Source organism: Drosophila mojavensis, unplaced genomic scaffold, assembly GCF_018153725.1.
Source record: "Drosophila mojavensis isolate 15081-1352.22 unplaced genomic scaffold, ASM1815372v1 contig_82, whole genome shotgun sequence".
Taxonomy (NCBI): domain Eukaryota; kingdom Metazoa; phylum Arthropoda; class Insecta; order Diptera; family Drosophilidae; genus Drosophila; species Drosophila mojavensis.
In genome coordinates, this window is record NW_025318908.1 from 229,803 (window position 1) to 248,989 (window position 19,187).

Genomic DNA, 19,187 nt, shown 5'->3' on the forward strand with positions numbered 1-19,187 from the left:
TAGCAGTAAATAAAGGACTAATACTCAAGGTACATCTCGTCCGCTCTGGAATAGTTTCTTGACTATAATAATTGTTCAGATTGAACAGATTGTATGAATAAAATTAGTTTTTCGCGCTACGCCACTCCCTATTAATAAGAAATTCTTGTTGATATTCTGATAAAGTAAGTTTAATTTTGCTATCATTTGCACAGTTATGATTATTTAGTAAGTGAACCCCCATATATCTAAATTGATGCTTTAGAGGGAAGCCCGAGTAGTAAACATCCCGAAATATGCGCACTACTAATATTCCGATATATAACCTACATGGAATACAGCTCACGTCCACACGCGTAAACATAGTGGCTGTATTGGACTGAACAATAGGACTTAAATGAAATTTACTCAAGATCTTTATAAGGTTAAAAGAACTAACGTTTGTAAAAATATCCATTGGTATGAAAAAGTAAGACTAGTTTAGATTGTCTTCCGTAATCTTTAGCTATATACATATGAAATCGTAATTTATTTTATAATTATCACTTTATTATGTGATGCCAAGAAACTAGCTAAATTTGTCCATTAATGACGGAAAAATTTGTTTCTGTACATTTATTATATGGTATTATTTATTAATATCTCAATAGGAAAAATGTTTTAGTCAGGATCATACATTTATTGAAAATTGATAGTATTAGTTATATAATATATATATATATATGTATATGCGAATATGCCGTTCTCCAAAAAAGAGCTATAGGATTAGCAAAATACATGGTATACATATGTATGTTATAGACGGTTTGGCATGATCTTTTTTTTTTCTTTTTTCTCTCATTTTCATTTTCGTTTACATTTTCATTTGGTTTTCTGCTCTTGCAGTAATAAATATTTTTCTACAGTATTCATTTACGTTCAGTTTATAGACATAATTGAGGTCAGCATACATTTCCACAAACATCAAAGGTTATACACACATGCATGCATTAATAGATTTTTGTGTAGTTGTCTAGTCTATTAGAGTTCTCGAAGCGAACGTAAACAATAAATATGTGTCTACATATTATGAAATACTGCTAGGAACTTGTGTACCTATTTAAAATTGAGCTTATAAAATGCTGCATGAATTCTTCTCGCGAAATGGATTCACCTTTTGACTGGTGAATCCACTTAACAGACAATCATCCGACTCATGATCTATGATATATTTCATCATGGCATTACACGCCTCCGACACCTGGATGCGGTGTATTCCCGCCTCACGACGCAGTTGCTCATTGATGGTGCGCTGCTGTTGCAAATTCGCAGCCATAATATCTAGAACGGCAGTCTCGGCAAGACCTATGGTGAAAGTCAATACTATTTGTTGCTAGCGAATATTGTTTTGCTGCAAATTGAGGCTGTTTAGCTCTAAATAGTTAAAGTGAATGTAATAGAATTTACCTTTAAAAGCTGTTTTTAGCCGCAAGCTCGAGCTGTTGAATCGACGAAAAATCAATAGCGTTTGATTCAATTAACTTGTATCGCTCTCAGTCGAATGAATAACTATCGATAATAAAAGCAACAGGAGCAGCAGACGCCACTGTTGCAACTTGCAACAGCTGATACGGCGCTGCCATATTGTTGAAAAGTAAAAACAGTTTTGGTATTTTTTTTGTATCCGTTTTATTTGAAATTGCATGTTAACATTTGTTTTAATTATTTAAAAAATATAAATATAGCATATTTCTCTGTAGTTAGGTACCTCAATTGATTTGCTACGTAAGCATGCTAAATAATAATAACATTTAATATGTAACTTGTGTATTCTCATTTGAATATTTTACTTACTCTGGCATTAAGTCTGGTTGCGCAAGTTCTTTAATGTTATTGTTATTGACTGCTTGCAGCTCCTTGTTAAGCGCGAGCTGACCATTGGACTTTCTAAAAGCATTTGCCATCAGTAGTATATTCTTTGCAATACGCTCATCATCTATGCGCTTCTGCGCCGTATGCGTGCGCTTATCGGCATTCTCCGACATTCGTTGCTCCAATGGTAGGATGGCAGCTGGAATAGCTGATTCCGGATTTGTCCAGATTTCGGTGCCGGGCGTTTCCTTACCCGTGGTGGGCGAAATGGCTGGTCTTGCTGGTATCAAAGGTGAACGCACACAGACACTAATTATGGAACAAAAACAGAACTTGAATTTTATTTGCTTAGATCACTAGTCACACTCTAAATTCGTTTTTTGAAAACATGATTTGTCTATTAAATATTGTTCAATTTGTATTTTATATAGCCAATTATGCCCCAGCCCCTGCCCCCGGCGCTGGCTCGACACATGGCTCATTGTCCTCGCTCGGTTTCAACCTATAACGATTTAGAAAGGAGACGACAATGAGCCAGAGTGTTGTGCCCTCAATCGATGGTTCGAGTTTCGTTCTTACTTACTTGTTCACTTCCTCCAATTTCTTGAGCAAACGCTCATTTTCCCGGCATACGATCTCTTGATCCCTTAATATGGTCTCGCGCACTGTGAACAAATGGTTATTTTCTTGTCGCAGAGATTCATTCTCTGCCATATACAGCTTCACAAGCTCTGCCAGTTCGCTGCCATCGAGCTCTGGCAAACGCTCTAAGTCCATCTTTGGTACGGGAATGCCAACATCTCCAGTGTGAACGCGCTCCAGTTGTAGCTCCAAGAGATTGTCCATCGGCTGAGACGCCTGATGATGCAGATTCAGCGCCGCTTTCAGATGCTCATTTTCCATCTGCAGTGCATGGATGTCTCGTTTGAGACTAAGAATAAGAGCCTCTCGCGGATCCATCATGATGACCGGCTTTGTCCGTATACGCTTCGCTCGTGATGCATAGCGCAGCGTATTCAGCGTCTCAGCGTGATTATAATGTGCCGGCGAGACGCAGGCAATCATCAGTGTAACCCCATTCCCGGCTAGACTGTCGGCCAGCAGCTTTGTTAGCTGACTATCCCGGTACGGAATGTGTCCGGTACGTTTCTTATTATCGCTCAGCGACGAAATGCAGTAGCCTAGCACCATGAGACTCTTGTTGATATTGTTCGCCTCCTCCAGCGTCTTACCCTCACTCATCGTCTTCTTCGTCAGCTCGCTTCCAGCCAAGTCTACAAAGTTAATCTTGCCGTGCTTGGAGAGAAAGACGCCACCATCTGTTTGTTGGTCCGACAGTATGTGGACCGTTAGTATTGTATGAGAACGTGATGAATGATCATTCATCGCATGCGAGCCCACAGAGCGATTTCTCATACCTAAAGTAAAGTAAATATTTTCTTCAACCTACTCATTTTTTTCTTTCTTCTTCACTTACCCTCTTCTAACACGGCCAGTAAATCGTCTAGTTCCTCGCAGTCCACCGTAAATAAGTTCTCCACAAAGAAACCGCCAGATTTTTTGGACCAGCGCACGGCAAGAGGCTTACGAGCGCTTCCCGGATTAAGCAAATCGATTACCTGTTCATGAAAAATGCAAATCAATTTGCAAAATCAACTGTTACGTAAAAGTTCTCTTTGCGCAATTGCCTCACTAGACTAACAAATCATCTAAAATGAAAAGTAAATTTCTAGCATAGCTACAATTTGACCAATCCAGTCGCAGATAGAGGAGAAGGTGGCGGAAATGTGGGGATGACATGTTGACCTCCATCAAATAGAGGTCAATGCAATGCATACTAAACTAGTCCAATGATATTTGCAGATGGCTCCAACGGAAAACCAATCACTATTATTATTGGATATTAAATTAAGTTCCCCTACATTACGTAAGTCAAAGGCGAGTTTAATAAAATGTACATAGTAAAAAATAAATAAATACAATTATAAATACAAATTACTACTATATTATGATATAGATTGTCATCATGCATTTAATGCAAATTCTATAATAATGCAGATGTGATAAAAATTATTAAATAAATGTAGTATATTTAGGATATTGATTATTTATATCTATATATAAAACAAAGTCGTGTTATGTGTTATAACATTTATAACTCGAGATCTGCTGGACCAATTTTCATGGTTTTTGATTTGTTGGATTTATCTCCATCTTAAAAAATACTACAAAATTGGCGAATACTTGAAAAACGCGGTATTTTCCCTATTGCTATTGAGAATCTTTGCATTGTCATTGAGACTTGATTGAAGCAGTAGGCTTCGGTCATGCTCTCATGTAAAAAAAATTTATTTTGTGTAAATGTCTTTCCATAGGTTTTCTATGATTTTTCTTGATCAGCTATTATGTATGTCTCGATTGTATTATGTGGTTTTGTGCGAGTGCATATTCTGTATTACTACTAATAAAAATGCCTCGTCCTAGAAGATCTAATCTTACCCAGCGGACCCGTAATGCAATTAGCCAACGGAATATCGTGAGTTAATTATCTGACGAAGAACGAGAAATTGCCCGAGAAGAGCGCCGCGTTAGTATTGAGCAAAGAAGGGCCTTAATTCGTGCTTCTCAAATACAAGTGCAAAGAACGGCAGCCTGTGAAACGGCTAGATTAGAAACGAGAAATCGTCGAGTTTATCGAACAGAGGAATAATCTTCGAAATGCAAGAAGAAATGGTTTAGGTATTGATTTGAATCGAGTAGCGTTTCGATATGATTACACCATCGACTACATCTTGCATCGTTTAGTTTGCACTGGTCCAATGGACGATGTTTGCCAGCATTGTGGCGCATTGAAGTTTGCTGATGTCTTAGTGGTAAAGTGGCATTGCCATTAGTGATCCCGCCACCAGAGCCATTGCGTTCCCTACTAGAATCACGACATTTTCTAGCGAGCACTCAAAAATACAATGCCTGTTTCCAAATGACTTTATTAGGGGCGGAAAATTTTGAAGAACACGGATATAATCCAACAATCGATGAAGTGGCAATCCTGATTGCTGGCGAAAACTTGGAAGCACGTGTTATTGTGCTTACACGACGCAATACTGGGCAACTACAAAGAATATATGAAACGCACCGTTCATATGACGCGTTGCAAGAGCCGCTGATGTTTTGGCAAGGAGACGGTGGATATCACTTTAATATCAAAATGATTAATCCATTGAATGGTAAGATCAATATCATTGTTTCCATTTTAACTTGATATACATTTTATTCTGTTTGCTTTTGGTACACAAAAAAAAGTTATCACTCTTAGAGAGTAGCTTATTAGGGGTTCTAAAATACAATTTTTACTGTATTTTTTTCAGGTGGGGAAACTACCAAGAAGGTTAGTTCGATGAATTATTACGCATTATTTTTGATGATTCGTGAAAATTCTTTCAATTATTAATTATCTATATTAATATTGTTTTGTATTATTGTATTACGTTCATCGAAGCCTAAATTAGTTAATCTAAAAGGGAACACGACATTACTTACTGATTTTGATACAAAAATTTGACAGCTCCGAAATTAAAGAACTTTTAGGGGAAAAAACGTATTTTTCAAATATTCGTAAATTTTTCAGTATTTTTTAAGATATATTCAGCTATTCGGGGTGGAGACAAATCAAACAAATCAAAAATCATAAAAATTAGTCCAGCAGATCTCGAGTTATAAGTGTTGTAACAAACCCGACTTTGTTTTATATATATAGACTGTTAGGCGGTACGAAGTTCGCCGGGACAACAAAATATAAATATAAAATAAAATAAATTTTATGAAATGTAAATTGAAATACATTGAGTACAACTTTTGTGGTTTTATGTGAGTAAAACCAAATACGAATAGTGACAGTTTTATTAGTTAGTGGTTTTGTACAATTATGAACCTTAGCATGTGGTTTTGCTATATTCTCACCCGTTCATTGTAAATCTCCATAAACGAAGCCTTAAGCACATAATTAACATCCGTGCGATTCTTAATCAATTGGAAGAGATACACAAACGAACGGAATATGAGGCCATGCCGTGGATCCTTCAGATTGGGCTTGCCCACAAACTGCATGGAGAATGATATTGAAACGTATATTTTATATAATTGTACTGATCCATTCACTTACCAAATCTGGAGGCCCAGTTAGGGTATGCGTCTTCCCTGAGCCTGTTTGTCCGTAGCAAAACGCCGTACAGCTGAAACCCTCAATGCCCATCTCAATAATGCGCTTGATGCCCGAATAGTCGAGTATATCCTCCTGTGTGGCACCTGGCTCAAATACCACGTTGTACGTGAATACCCGCACACTGTCGCGGTTGTGCGAGCGCTTGGCGCCCGTGTCGTTGCCCTCGATCTGTGTAAGGCAGGCTTATGTTACTTTCTATTCTAAGAGCTTAACCCGTCTTGGACCTACGATGACTTGTCCATTGCCAGGAAACTTTAATGTGGCTCCGTGCCTGTCACGTTTCTCCTTGTCGTTTAAAGGCCGAACACGCACCACCACGTTGATATTGTCCTCTGGCGTTGAGGGCTCCTCGCTGCCCGTGCCTGTGCCTGTGCCCGTGCCCGTGGACTTGGAGGCCACAATTTCCAATGTGTCCGCGCTGCCAATTCTGTACAAGCAAACCCAAAACTCAATTATTAAAATTTTGTGGGGAAATTAAATAAAAATACCTTTATGTGGTACTGATCGCTTTTCACATATGTGAAACGGAGATTGTGGGGCAGTGTAAGAGAGGGCTATGTGATACAGGTATATATGTAATTATATTTGCATGCAGGAGGGAGTACCTAAAGACTTATATTCATAAAGACAATGATATAAAGACGTTTTCAATTATAAAGTGTTCAGTAATGAATTTCCGAATTGAAGTATCTAAAAGGAATATGCATTACTTTTTAATTAATTATTAGATAACTATAGCAATGATATTCTTATTTAAATAGAATTATTATTGATTTTTTAATACATTTTTATTGGAAATTTGAATACTAATTGAAACCCCCAGTTTCGTCTATGGTTTCGAGCCCTCCCAGCCTCGTTATCTAATTGGTTGATTCAATCATTCTATTAGCCAACACACACTGTCACGGCCAGCTGAGTGCGTGGTATATTATAGTCGTTGGAAGCCATTGTTCTTGGCTAAATGGACGTGGAGGCTATGCGGAATACCTCACGAAATTCCGTTATTGTAATGAATTATAATTTTTATACTCATTCACGAAAGTGAAATGACTATATTGGTTTTGTGCGATGTCTGTCTAGCTGTCCGTCCGTCCGTCCGTATGAACGCAGTCTATTTCGGCGCTTTTGAAGCTGGAGACTTGAAATTTAGAACACATACTCGTGTACATCTCCGATTTATAAAGTCTGGTAAAATTTTTCCGTACCGCCCACTAGAGGCGTAAAAAATCGGAAAATGCATTTTCCGATATACCAGACATCATGTTAGTTAAAGAGCTAGAAAGCTGAAATTTGATATGTAGGTCCGCGTCGACCACCCAAAATTACGAGCTATGGCGGATATAACTCCGCCCATTGGGAGCATGGCAAATCGGATAAAACTGTATTTCCTAAAGTTGTAAACCTAGAATGCTGAAATTGCACGTAAGCTGATGTTTCGATTCTAAAAAGATGGGTGACAAAATTATATATCAACGCCTACTAGGGGCTATATTTTGGACACTATTGATGTTAGACCTGAAATTTGGTAGATATATGTATGTCCGCCCATAGGGAGCGTGGCAAACCTCAAAGTTTATATCTCCTACAGTTAAAGAGCTAGAAGGTTCAAATTTGGATAGTTGAGTTACTGGTAGCCTCCTCTATCAATGCCTCAAAAATAATTTTTACGCCTCTTTAGGGGCGTAATTTTTGCAGTATTTGAATTTTCTGCAGTATTAGAGCGAATCTTAGCTACTAAATTGCTGATGGGGTGTGAATGAGTATTTCGCAGTCGGTAACGCCCGACTGCAACGTTCTTACTTGTTTGTTTTGGTTTAGTTTAGTTTGTTGTGGCCAATGCAAAATCGCCTGTTCCAATTCCCTTGAACTTGATGACGCCCAGCTGATTGAAGGTCCTATTTATAGCCGAGGCTACCAGTAGACCCAGAACTTTTGGTTTTTCTCTCAGCTAATTAGATTCGGGTTATTACGAGAAATCGCGTGGTCAACTATGATTAATACGACTTTTCATTTCAATGACATTTGAGCTGTGCAGAAATTCTGGCAAATGCGAGCATTAACATATAAGGTAATATTGATTGAGAGAAGTTGATGGCATTCAAGAAAAACCCGTTTAATTTAGTGAATTATAAAGCTAACAACAACGAGGCGTATGCATAATAAACAAATCTCCTTCTTCCCCTTGGACTTTGACATTTGAATTTTCATATTTAATATTTTCACGCAAATTACTAGTTAAATATTAATGCAGTTAAGGACAGAATTTCGGTAAAAGAAAAAGATATTAAGCACTAGCCATGTGAGTAAATATATTAATCAGACATAATCTACGCCTTGGTTTTGTGTGCACTTGGTAAATATTTTAGCAGGAGGCCAACGCCACGAAGTAAACTTCACAGTCACGAACCAAGGTGGGACTTCTCTTGCCTCCCAGTCGGCTCTGCACACAAACCCCTTGGAAAAGTTCAATCAACCTATGTCCACTTGAAATTGACTCTAAATACTTAATAAGCCGCAAACATTCTAATGGAGGCTTTAGTTTCTTGAAGGAAAAACTTATAAATAAATATATAATTTCGATGTGTAGTCTCGAACCAAAACATATTTGGCCTTCGAATCAAAAATAGATTTGAATAAAGTTTAAAATTATCTTTATTTTTGGCATAGACTAAATCTAAACCGGATAAATCTAGAGTCAGATAGGTTCCTAAAACAAAAATATAATTTATCAAGACTGTAGAGAGTTTTTGAGTATAAGTAAAGTCATAGAATATTATTTTTATACTACATAAATTAAATGCATGTTTTAAGAAGTGAAGGTAAAACAAATTTGTTGAAAATTTGTTCATACTATGAATCCTTTCTTAAGAATAATTAATCCTATCACCTATAAGAATAAGTTCAAACCAGATTACTATCGCGAAAATTAGTCTACTGGCTCAATTTCCGTCATGCTGTCCGTCTGGTCATCAGTCCACTGTAGCCACTATTGAAGCTATAGACTTGAAATTTTGAAATATACTCGGGTTGACACCTCAACATCAATAATGCAGTGCATAAATCTACGCTGATTATATTTTCTACAGATTTAGAGCTAGAAACTCAAAGTTTAGTGACAATGGTAGGGCAGGTATCTGCGAGAGAACTTTTACTTTGTATAATATAAAATACATCTGAAATCTATACTAATTATTAATAACAAGTAAGAAGGCTCCAGTCGAGACTGCTCGACTGGGAGATACCCTGAACCCTCTAAGCTGATATTCTAATCATTCTGCACTTCTTTGATGCACACATGCATACATACACATCCGCACGCACGTATATCACGCGCTCTGCTGACAGCGCAGTTAGCAGCGACAGCGCAGTTAGCAGCGACAGCGCTTGGGCTGCGCTGAAGTGTGGGCAATATTATGAGAATTTATCAGTTGAATAATTTCTTATAGTAAGACAATTTTTATGAAACTTTCAGGGCATAATCATATGGTTAAAATGTGTGCACAAGTCTCTAGTACTTGAAACACGTTTTTTACAAATTGGAGGCAAGGGAGCGTGGTATCCAAAATTTGTAAATTACAAAATCTTTGTGTCCATTAACTTTATATACAACGCAAATTTGAAGTCTCCAGGTCTAAAAGTTTTCAAACTAGGCTGAAAAAACCAAGTCGATTTTTCGATTATTCTCGATAAAAAAGTTATCGGACGAGTTATCAAAAAATAACAAACTTGTAATGCCTATGGTATAGCTCTGAGATCGGTTTGCTCATACGGACGGACGGACGGACGGACAGACGGACAGGGCTATATCGACTCAGCTCGTCGTGCTGATCAAGAATATATATACTTTATATATTCAGGGTATAAAAATAATAGTTTATTAAATTATAAGTTCAGTCTGACAAAAGACAAAAAAAGTGAGGCCATTAGGGCAATATTAATTATATCAAGCGACCACTGCTAAATAGCTCGTCTCTGTAAATACCTATAACTAGGCATCTGCTTTTAGCACTAAGTGCCTGTGTAAACAATAGTTGGGTTTGTTTTAATATATGACTGCACATGTATACTAGATCCGATGATGAATAACTGTAATAAGTCTGTTTACTTGACCTCTACTAATCATACTGTAGGTATACGTATATGTTCCATTTTACTTTTGTTTAGACATAAATCAAACCACTCCTCATGATGAAAGTTTGCTTAGTGAAATACGGAATACCAAATTAAATTAGCAACAAAAAAAAAAAAAAAAAAAACAATAAATAAATAAAAATAATAAACATAATACAGGTATGTGTTTATTAGAAAATATTAACTCATGCACTGCACATATAAGACAAATTAACATTATTAAATGTTTGTTAATTTAATGGGATCAGCCTTGTATGTAGCTATGTACGCTCGCTTATGGAGCGTACGGTCTCTTGGCTCCCACTCTCTGATCCGGCCCAATTATAGGCGTCATAATTATTGAAGTGCACGCATGTTAATACATTTTGATTAATGTTTGCGCTGATAGCTGACCAACCTGTCATATGAGTTTCCATGTATGCATTCGTTTAAAATACATCTATACTCTATAAACGTATGTGCTAATATGGATTTTTCGTAGGTTTCTCCACACAAGGGATTAGATAATAATTATACATGGAACAACAGGGACACGGAATGTGGTACAGATAATCAAAATTGACATTTCGCTCCCTACACTTTTGCGTTGCACGAGATTGTTATTAGTCCACATACGAGTCACCCAAACGGATTACTCAGTTGTACATACGAACGCTCCACTATAGTATATGTTAGATATAAAAGCGAGAGTTGCAAGCTATTTTTCTACATGCTAACTAGCCCAATCGGGGGTCGTTACATTTTACTCTTTGTGCAAACAGTACAGAGTATGAGCGTTGCAGGTGGGCCCAAATGAATGTATAATACTCGCTCAAACTTTACAGATTAGTGAAATTGAGACCTACTATGGAAAGGACTATTCGTCAAAAAGAGAATGATTGTTGTTACAAATCCATCGGATATTTGAAACTGGGAAGTTGTTTTTCGGAAAATCTATGTAACAGGTAGAGGCTGGCGTGTGCGTCTGTCCGCCCGTCCGTCCGTCAGTCAGTATGAGCGTCGAGATCTCAGAATATATAAGGCTAGATACTTAAAATTTTATAGATGTTGGACCACGTCCCCATCAATTAGAGGAGATTTATGATTAGGCAAATACCCTCCATTGAGCGTTCTTATCACGTTCTGATATTTGAAGTAGAAAGTCCAACTACATATAAGAGAAATTATTCAACAATTGAATTCTCTCGCACTACAGTGGAGCCTAAGCGCAGTCGCTGCTAGCTGCTCATTTAGCTGAGAGCGCGCATGCGCATGTGTGTATGACGAAATCGTAAAATGATTGCAAGATTATAAGTTTGCAGGATCAGGGGATCTCCTAGTCGAGCAGTCTGCACTGATTGTTTTTACAGATTTTTACAGAAGAATCAACAGTTAATAACTGTCGCGTCACGACTGACTATCTATAAATATGGGTCTGCGGAGTGCATAGAAGCCAATATTTATTTATTGCTTTGTGAGCGAGTATGTATGTACATATATAACAAGTAAGAAGGTTGCAGTCGGGCGTTACCGACTGCAGAATACTCATTCACATCCCATCAACAATTTAGTAGCTTAGTATTGTAGAAAATTCAGTTTTCCCGATTTGCCACGCCCCTACTGGGCGTAGACTCCTCATTTTTAGTCAGTTCTTAGAACGAGCTAACGGTACCCTAACTGCTTACGCTCAAAAAAAGTGAAAATTACAGAGTATTTTTCCATTTGCCACGAGTTGTAAAAATTATCTTTGGGTCATCGATATAGGAGGTTACTAGTAGCTTAACCATCCAAACTTGAAGCTTCTAGCAGTTATACTTTATGAGATATAAACATTTGCGGTTTGCCACGCCCTCTATGGGTGGACATATATCTGTCGAAGCTCTTTCGTCTTGGGTGGTCAGCCCGAGTATATATACAAAATTTTAGGTGTCTAACATTAATGGTGTTCAAAACATATCAGAAATTAAAAACATTACTATATCTTCAGGTCCGATGTGCCTTATAATATTGTCATTAGACTTTAAAGAATCATAACATTAGCTTACGTGCAACATTTCAGCGTTCTAGCTGTAAAACTCTCATCCGATTTGCCATGTCCCCAATGGGCGTAGATATATCCGCTATATCTTATGATCTTGGGTAGATCTACATTCTAAATTTCAGCATTCTAGTTCTTCAACTAATATGATTTCTGGCATATCAGAAAATGCATGAATTTAATTATTTTAACAAGTAAAAACGTTGCAGTTCGGCGTTACCGACTAAAGAAGACTAATTCACGGCCCGAGATCGAATTGAAACGCCCCCAATCGGTATGTATATGTAAGGAAGCCGTGCAATGGTTCCGGCAGGGTTTCAATTTCTGCGAGTTTTACTTTTCCTGATGAGCAACACATCCCGACCGGCTGATTTTTAAATTTACTTGTACTTGTTGACGATGTCGGTCAATTCCTCTACGGCTGTTGACTACGAATCTGCGTGCTTCTCTTCGTTCTAATTGTTTTCCTGGCCTCGCTCATCTCGTGCCTCTTGCAATTATGATGCGCCTAACAGCGCCATGCTCACACGGACATCTGTACTGCTTTGTTGCCTTTCTTCATCTCATCTTTGTGTTATGCTATCTTGCATGCCTCTAGGTTTGAGCGTGCGACGACTCAAATTATCCCCCTTGTGTTTTCGTGGTATTGTTGTCTGTTAGTCAAACATAAATAAATCAAGTTGAAAAACTGTTTGGTGATAAACAGGGACGTAATATTGTATTCGATTGCTCATTATATTGCTTACCTTTACTCGTATATTTATTAATCACGTTCACGTATTAATAAAATGTTTAATAACTGTTTAACATGAGAGCATGTCCGAAAACTGTCACTGTTATCAAGCCTACTGTTACATAATTTTCACAAAACCATTATATCCTGATTTCCCACTTTCAATGGGTTCAGGATATAAGAAAACGGATGGTGGCCCACACTTTAGACTTAGGGCCATGAAAAATAGATGTTGGCCGATTCTCAGACCTACCCGACCTGCACACAAAATTTCGTGAGTATCGGTCGAACCGTTTCGGAAGAGTTTGGCAACAAACACCGCGACACGAAAATTTTATTATTATATAATAAATATACCAATTCAATGTAAGATGCTAATATCAATATTGCCGCTAAGTATATAACTAACTATATATATGTGCGTAACGTAACTATGTGTATATGCCACGCCACATAGAAGCCTAACAATTATTTTTGGATCATCGCTATTGCAAGTTATCAGTAACTACCTAAATTTGAAGCTTCTGGCTCTTAAACTGGAGGATATATACATAAGCATTTGCGGCTTGCACGACCGAGGGCCGAGAACCAAGGTGTTACGTAGCCTTTCTAGCTCGTCGACAAATATGATTTCTGGCATATCAGAAAATTCATTTCCTATTATATATCTATATATATAAAAGAGAGTTGTGTAAAAGTGTACAGAGACTTATAACTTGATATGTGCTGGACCAATTTTCATAGTTTTTGATTTGTTGAATTTGTCTCCGGCACGAGTACGATAGTAGCTCTTAAAAATACTGAAAAAATTTGACGAATACTTGAAAAACGCGGTTTTTTCCCTCAGTAGGCTTGATAACAGTGACAGATTTCGGTCCTGTACAATAGTATAGAAGTAAATAAACAAATGTAGTCAGTCAGTCTACGGCACAGCCTCAGGCGAACCTGACTATTCATAAAAAAAGCACATTTGATATAAATAATACGCGTGCGTACAGAAGCTAAATATCTCGAAAGTTCAGGTATTTGTTTGTCTCAAACATAAATTTGTGTAAATTATTTATATTTATATTTCTCGATTGTTTTATGTGGTTTTGTGCGAGGGCATATTCAGTGTTACTATTGATAAAAAATGCCGCGTCATAGAAGATCTAATCTTTCCCGGCGGACCCATAATGCAATTAGGCATCGGAATATCGCGAGTCAATTATCTGACGAAGAACGAGAAATCGCCCGAGAAAGGCGCCGCGTTAGTACCCAGCAAAGAAGGGCCTTAATTCGTGCTTCTCAAAGAGAGGCCGCCCGTGAAACGGCAATAAGAAATGGTTCAAGGATTGATTTGAATCGAGCAGCGTTTCGATATGATTGCACTTTTGACTACAGTTTGAATCGTTTAGTTTGCATTGGTCCAATGGACGTTGTTTACCAGTATTGTGGCCCATTGAAGTTTGCTGGTGAAACGTGCTGCCTTAGTGGTAAAGTGACATTGCCATTAGTGGTCCCGCCACCAGAGCCATTGCGTTCCCTGCTTTATGGCGAAACACTAGAATCACGACATTTTCTAGCGAACACTCAAAACAAAACAAAAATGCCTGTTTCCAAATGACTTCATTTGGGCGGAAATTATTGGAGACGGATATAATCCGACATTTAAGGAAATTTACGTTAAAAATTTTATTTTCTGATTGTAAAAAAACAAAAAAATTTGGAATAATGTAGTTTGTTAGATTTCTGTAAAAAGTGTTTGTAAATCTAACTATAACTATGGCTTTGAATTTAAAGATTCAAGGCCAGATTTGCCATCGCATTGGATCATTGCAACCTCTGGAAGAAGCACAGCACAAATTCTTGCAAATATACTTCATGGGCAATATGGAAGAACAACTTGACCGGCGTCAAGAAATCAACACAGCTATGAAAAGAGCAATTCTCCAAGATTTGCAGCAAATGCTTCACGAACATCATGCATTGGTCAAGCTGTTCAAGACTGCTTTAGAGTGCATTAGAGGTTATCACTCTTAATTTAGTAGAGAGTAGCTGTAAGAGTCGTAAACCTATTAGGGGTTCTTAAATACAATTTTTACGATCAATAAATCGCAGGGCCAATCTTTGACTATTTGTGGCCTCAATCTAGAAAATGCGTGTTTTTCTCATGGTCAATTGTACGTGGCATGCTCACGTGTTGGCAAACCATCCGCATTATTTGTTCTTGCACTTGACCAAAAAACGAAGAATGTCGTTTACCACAAGGTGCTTGAATGAAAATCCGATTAATAAATTAATCAGAGTGTATCCCAACCTGAGCAACATAGCTTTCAACAATTTTTTTACCTAGAAATAATGGATAAGGCAATGCAACGTTTGCCGGACCAGCTAGTAATATATATTTCGGAAAATTTGTTTATAGTTGAAAAAAATTACATTCATACGGACAAACAGGCGAACCACAAGGAGGACATTGCACGAAACCAATATACTCACTGCACTTTTGTGAATTAAACTTTTACAGTAAGTCCACACTGCAGCGCATGCTTGCAATGTATGGGTGTGTGCATGTTTTGTTTATTGTGAGTGCAGAAAAGAAGGATACTTCAGGGGACGCCTTAGTAGTCGAGCAGTCTTGATTAGAGGATTCGTACTATTATTATCAATATTGATAATTTTATTGATGTGATGAAGATATGAGAAATATTTGAGCATTATATATTCTGGAGTGTTAGTACAGAAATAGTGGGTAAATGGACTTTCTGTAAATGGCAGATAAATATTTCTCTTAACTTCCCACTCTGCTTTTATTAATTACTTCGAAGTTCGAATAAATGTGAAGTGTGTGAAAATAATTATATTCATTACAATCCATAGTCAAGAACTTAGCTGATACAACAAAAAGTATTGATGAAGTCTCGTTTGTGTATAGATACCTTAAATGATCTAGGACAAACCAGTTAAATTACCTTTTAGCACACATTCTGGCCATTGCCGAAGCGTTAGCTAGCTGAAGCCAAAGAACTGTCAGGTCCTTAACCTTCAATATGACTGACTTTGCTACAACCAAACTATCTAATATATACTATAAATATATAAAGCAAGATGTTGGGAGTGACTATAGCAATAAGTCGACAATTCCTATCCAAACATAAATATGTCACTTTCGCTTTCGAAACGGGTCAGACGGGACACAACAGAACTCGCAGGACTCGACTTGTCGATTTGATTACAAAATCGATTCATGTCGTGCCTGCTCCTACTCCCTTACTTAAGACCCCTAATTGTTTAAATATAAAACATGACCAATTGAGAGCAACTCGATGTTCAAAATGCTTGTCAGTCTGTCTCGACTGTCTATATGTCCTTCCGTCTGTCTGTATGTATGTCCCTGCCATTTATTGTGCGTGGTCATTACGCCTATGCCACCCTGTTTATGTCCTTCCATTTTTAATGGTACCTCATCAAGGGTTGCTAACCCACGCCCGCTCCACGCCCCGACCTGGTGCTTTGGTCAGGTTATTAAGTAGTTTTATTACTCGCACGTCCAGCAGGCAAATGGATTGATGCAAATATATAACCAGGCAAAACTAATTACTTTGCTAGATATAGTAACTCCATAAATATTTTAATGATTGTTCTTCAATTTCTGTATTTGCAAACAAGAAAGTCCAAGTTAAAAATGTTGAAAAATAGACGGCTTGAAGTTAATATGCAAATTGAATAGCATATCGCAAGCCATTTCGCCGTCGAATAGCATGAATGCAAGCCATTTCGCCGTCAAAGTCAGTTAATTGTATAATGAAATAAAGCCCTGAAATGTGACAGTTTAGTAACTGCAGAATTTTGAAAAATTATTCAATTTCAAATTTATGTTGAACCAAAATACATGCAAGCGACGAGCATATTTTCAAAATTTCAAGTCTCATACGGAGAGACAGACGGATAGTCAAATGGACCTTGCACTAAACCGATTTAATCATTCACTTCGAGATTCAGTATAAAAACGTTTTGAAATAAATTTGTAAAGATTGCTGCTGGAATCAAATGTTGGAGCAAAAGCTATAGAGCCCGGGGCACAATAGATAATACCTTAGAGGTGTCAAAACCAAATTTGGAATTGAAAGGCGAATATTAAAACTTAGATCATCGAGCTTTACTTACAATAATTTAATAATAATAATTTAATCACTCAACAATTGAGTTTTTAAAATAATGTTAGTCGAGACTGCTCGACTACGAGAACCCCTGAACCCTTCGAGCAATAGCTATTTCAATAATTTTTCGCTTCTTTCTGCTTACACAAGAAACACGCACACACACACACACGCACACTCTTACACACGCATACACACACACACATACAAACACACAATCACCCACACATGGGCTGCATGTGCGCTTACTATGAGAACTTAATTGTTTAATAACTTTTCTTGTGGACATACTATCTTCATGAAACTCAGATCGAGATTATAACAATGAAATACGTGCAATTGCAAAATCACAAGTCTCCAGTATTTGAAATATGCATTTTACAAACTTATGGGTGAGGGGTTGGACTATATCCACGTCTATCGTGGGGGGTTAATTTTAACAAAAACCGAAATTGTATAAAATGCACATCTAGGAGATGTAGGAGATATAATTATACCCTGAGCAATGGGTTCAGGGTATAAAAAATGTTTTTTAGGTAATTAGTTTCGATCTACCACTAACCAGAGAACACATAGACCGGACAAGTAGTGTAAAGCGTTTTGCACACTTTTTTCGGGAGTTATCTCCCTTTTGTATATTTTCGTAGCCCGAGCAAATACAAAGTGGTCTGGGAGATAACTCCCGAAAAAAAGTGTGCAAAACGCGATACACTACTTGTCCGGTCTATGTGTTCTCTGGTGAGTGGTTCTACTTAGATAAATAATATGCTGAGCATTTTTCAATGGACATTAAAAATAATGAGAGATTGGCAGTAGTATTTCACTTCTGTGTAATAAGAGGCAGTTCATTTGAACTTGAGCCGATTTTTTATATTAGTCACACATTGACAATCTTTACTGTAGTTATTTGCGATACATTTTCAAGGTATTGATTACGGTGGGAAGCGTCGCACACCTTTACACACTCAGAAACACTTGGGCACACTTACTCATTTTCACGGGAGCGCAGAAAGTACGGCGTATTTCGTGAGCTGCCGCCCGTGCTGCCACCGTCCCCGCCTCCGCCTCCGCCTCCGCCGCTGCTGCCGCCCTTTTGCGGACTTAGGCGCCGCATGCCGTTGGTCAGGCTGCGAGAGCGCGGTACACGGGATCCACTGCTGCTGCTGGAGCTTTGACGTTGCGTCGGCGTTGTTGTCTTGCTGGCGGGATTACCGCGCCTGCCACGCCCCGTAGGAGCCGCCCCAGCCGCAGCTCTGCTGCGTGCATTATTAAGGCTGTCGGCGCTGCTGCCGCCGCTATTGTTCAAATGGGGCACGCTCGAGGCGCGACGCACCATGACTAGACACAGCTCCTCAACTGGCTAAGCGAAGCTATAAGCACTTGAACTGTCGCTGGCTTAGATCGGTGCAGCCACATGGCTACAGCACCCACGCACAAGTGAATTAGCCAAAGGCCTAACCAACGAGCGAACGTTAAGCGAATTATTCAAAATAATAGCTGCGCGCGTAGGGACTCGACCGCGCGCCTCGTCAACTCAACACGAACTGAGCTTCAAGTTCACCAGGGCGACTTTTATTATATGTATGTATATATGTATATACTCCAGATTTATGGTAATTTTTTTACTCACGGGCACACGCACACCCACACATACACACCATGTAATTTGAAATGGACGCGAGTGACCACGCGCGGCTTTGGCTTTGGCTTTGGCTTTAACGTTTGCTTGGCACCTGTATAGCTGCCGCTACCTGTACCTTTCGTAATTTTGTTGTGGCTGTTGCTTCGCTACTCGCCACTCGTCACTCGCCTGGGCCTGGCAATTAAATCAACGCGCTGTTTTAGTAAACAAACCCCTTTTGGCCTCCTGTGCGGGCGGCGTTCGTGCAACATTTAAATTATTGTCATGCTTTATTTACATTTACTTCAGCATAATCACACCAAATGTGAATTAGAGATAAGTATACACACACACACACACATATGTATGCAGTTTTGGAATACTTTATAGGATATTAAACCCAAGTGCAGCACGATTAGCAGCTGCTTACATACATACATATACGACACTGGTATGAATAGATGTATATATTGATAAGTATTCGATTTATG

General features: G+C 38.3%; 2 protein-coding genes across 3 annotated transcripts; both read right to left on the bottom strand.

Annotated features, from left to right (window-relative positions):
- Nucleotides 1-567: 567 nt before the first annotated feature.
- On the bottom strand, nt 568-1,527 carry LOC6581102 (guanine nucleotide-binding protein subunit gamma-1). Its single transcript, XM_002006824.4, has 2 exons — nt 1,426-1,527; nt 568-1,369 (listed from the first exon to the last, which is right to left on the bottom strand). The coding sequence occupies exon 2, from the start codon at nt 1,292-1,294 to the stop codon at nt 1,091-1,093; it is 204 nt and encodes a 67-aa protein (XP_002006860.1). The 5' UTR covers nt 1,295-1,369; nt 1,426-1,527; the 3' UTR covers nt 568-1,090.
- Nucleotides 1,426-18,544, bottom strand: LOC6581103 (kinesin-like protein KIF12). 2 transcript variants are annotated; one of them, XM_002006825.4, is made up of 8 exons: nt 18,065-18,544; nt 6,281-6,479; nt 5,993-6,220; nt 5,791-5,931; nt 3,308-3,449; nt 2,414-3,248; nt 1,813-2,139; nt 1,426-1,752 (listed from the first exon to the last, which is right to left on the bottom strand). In XM_002006825.4, the coding sequence occupies exons 1-8, from the start codon at nt 18,409-18,411 to the stop codon at nt 1,740-1,742; spliced, it is 2,232 nt and encodes a 743-aa protein (XP_002006861.2). In that variant the 5' UTR covers nt 18,412-18,544; the 3' UTR covers nt 1,426-1,739. The 2 variants fall into 2 exon arrangements, with proteins under 2 accessions (XP_002006861.2, XP_032586243.1); XM_032730352.2 differs by lacking the exons at nt 1,426-1,752; nt 1,813-2,139 and adding an exon at nt 2,165-2,332.
- Between the last annotated feature and the right edge of the window lie 643 nt (nt 18,545-19,187).

What these genes read in the sequence shown, in the direction of transcription:
- LOC6581102 (XM_002006824.4), bottom strand. Translation starts at nt 1,294, where the DNA reads ATGGCTGCGAATTTGCAACAGCAGCGCACCATCAATGAGCAACTGCGT.
- LOC6581103 (XM_002006825.4), bottom strand. Translation starts at nt 18,411, where the DNA reads ATGGTGCGTCGCGCCTCGAGCGTGCCCCATTTGAACAATAGCGGCGGC. An exon ending in TAACTGGGCCTCCAGATTTG is followed by an intron (nt 5,932 to 5,992) that starts GTAAGTGAATGG and finishes TTCTCCATGCAG; the next exon opens with TTTGTGGGCAAGCCCAATCT. An exon ending in ACTGGCCGTGTTAGAAGAGG is followed by an intron (nt 3,249 to 3,307) that starts GTAAGTGAAGAA and finishes ACTTTACTTTAG; the next exon opens with GTATGAGAAATCGCTCTGTG.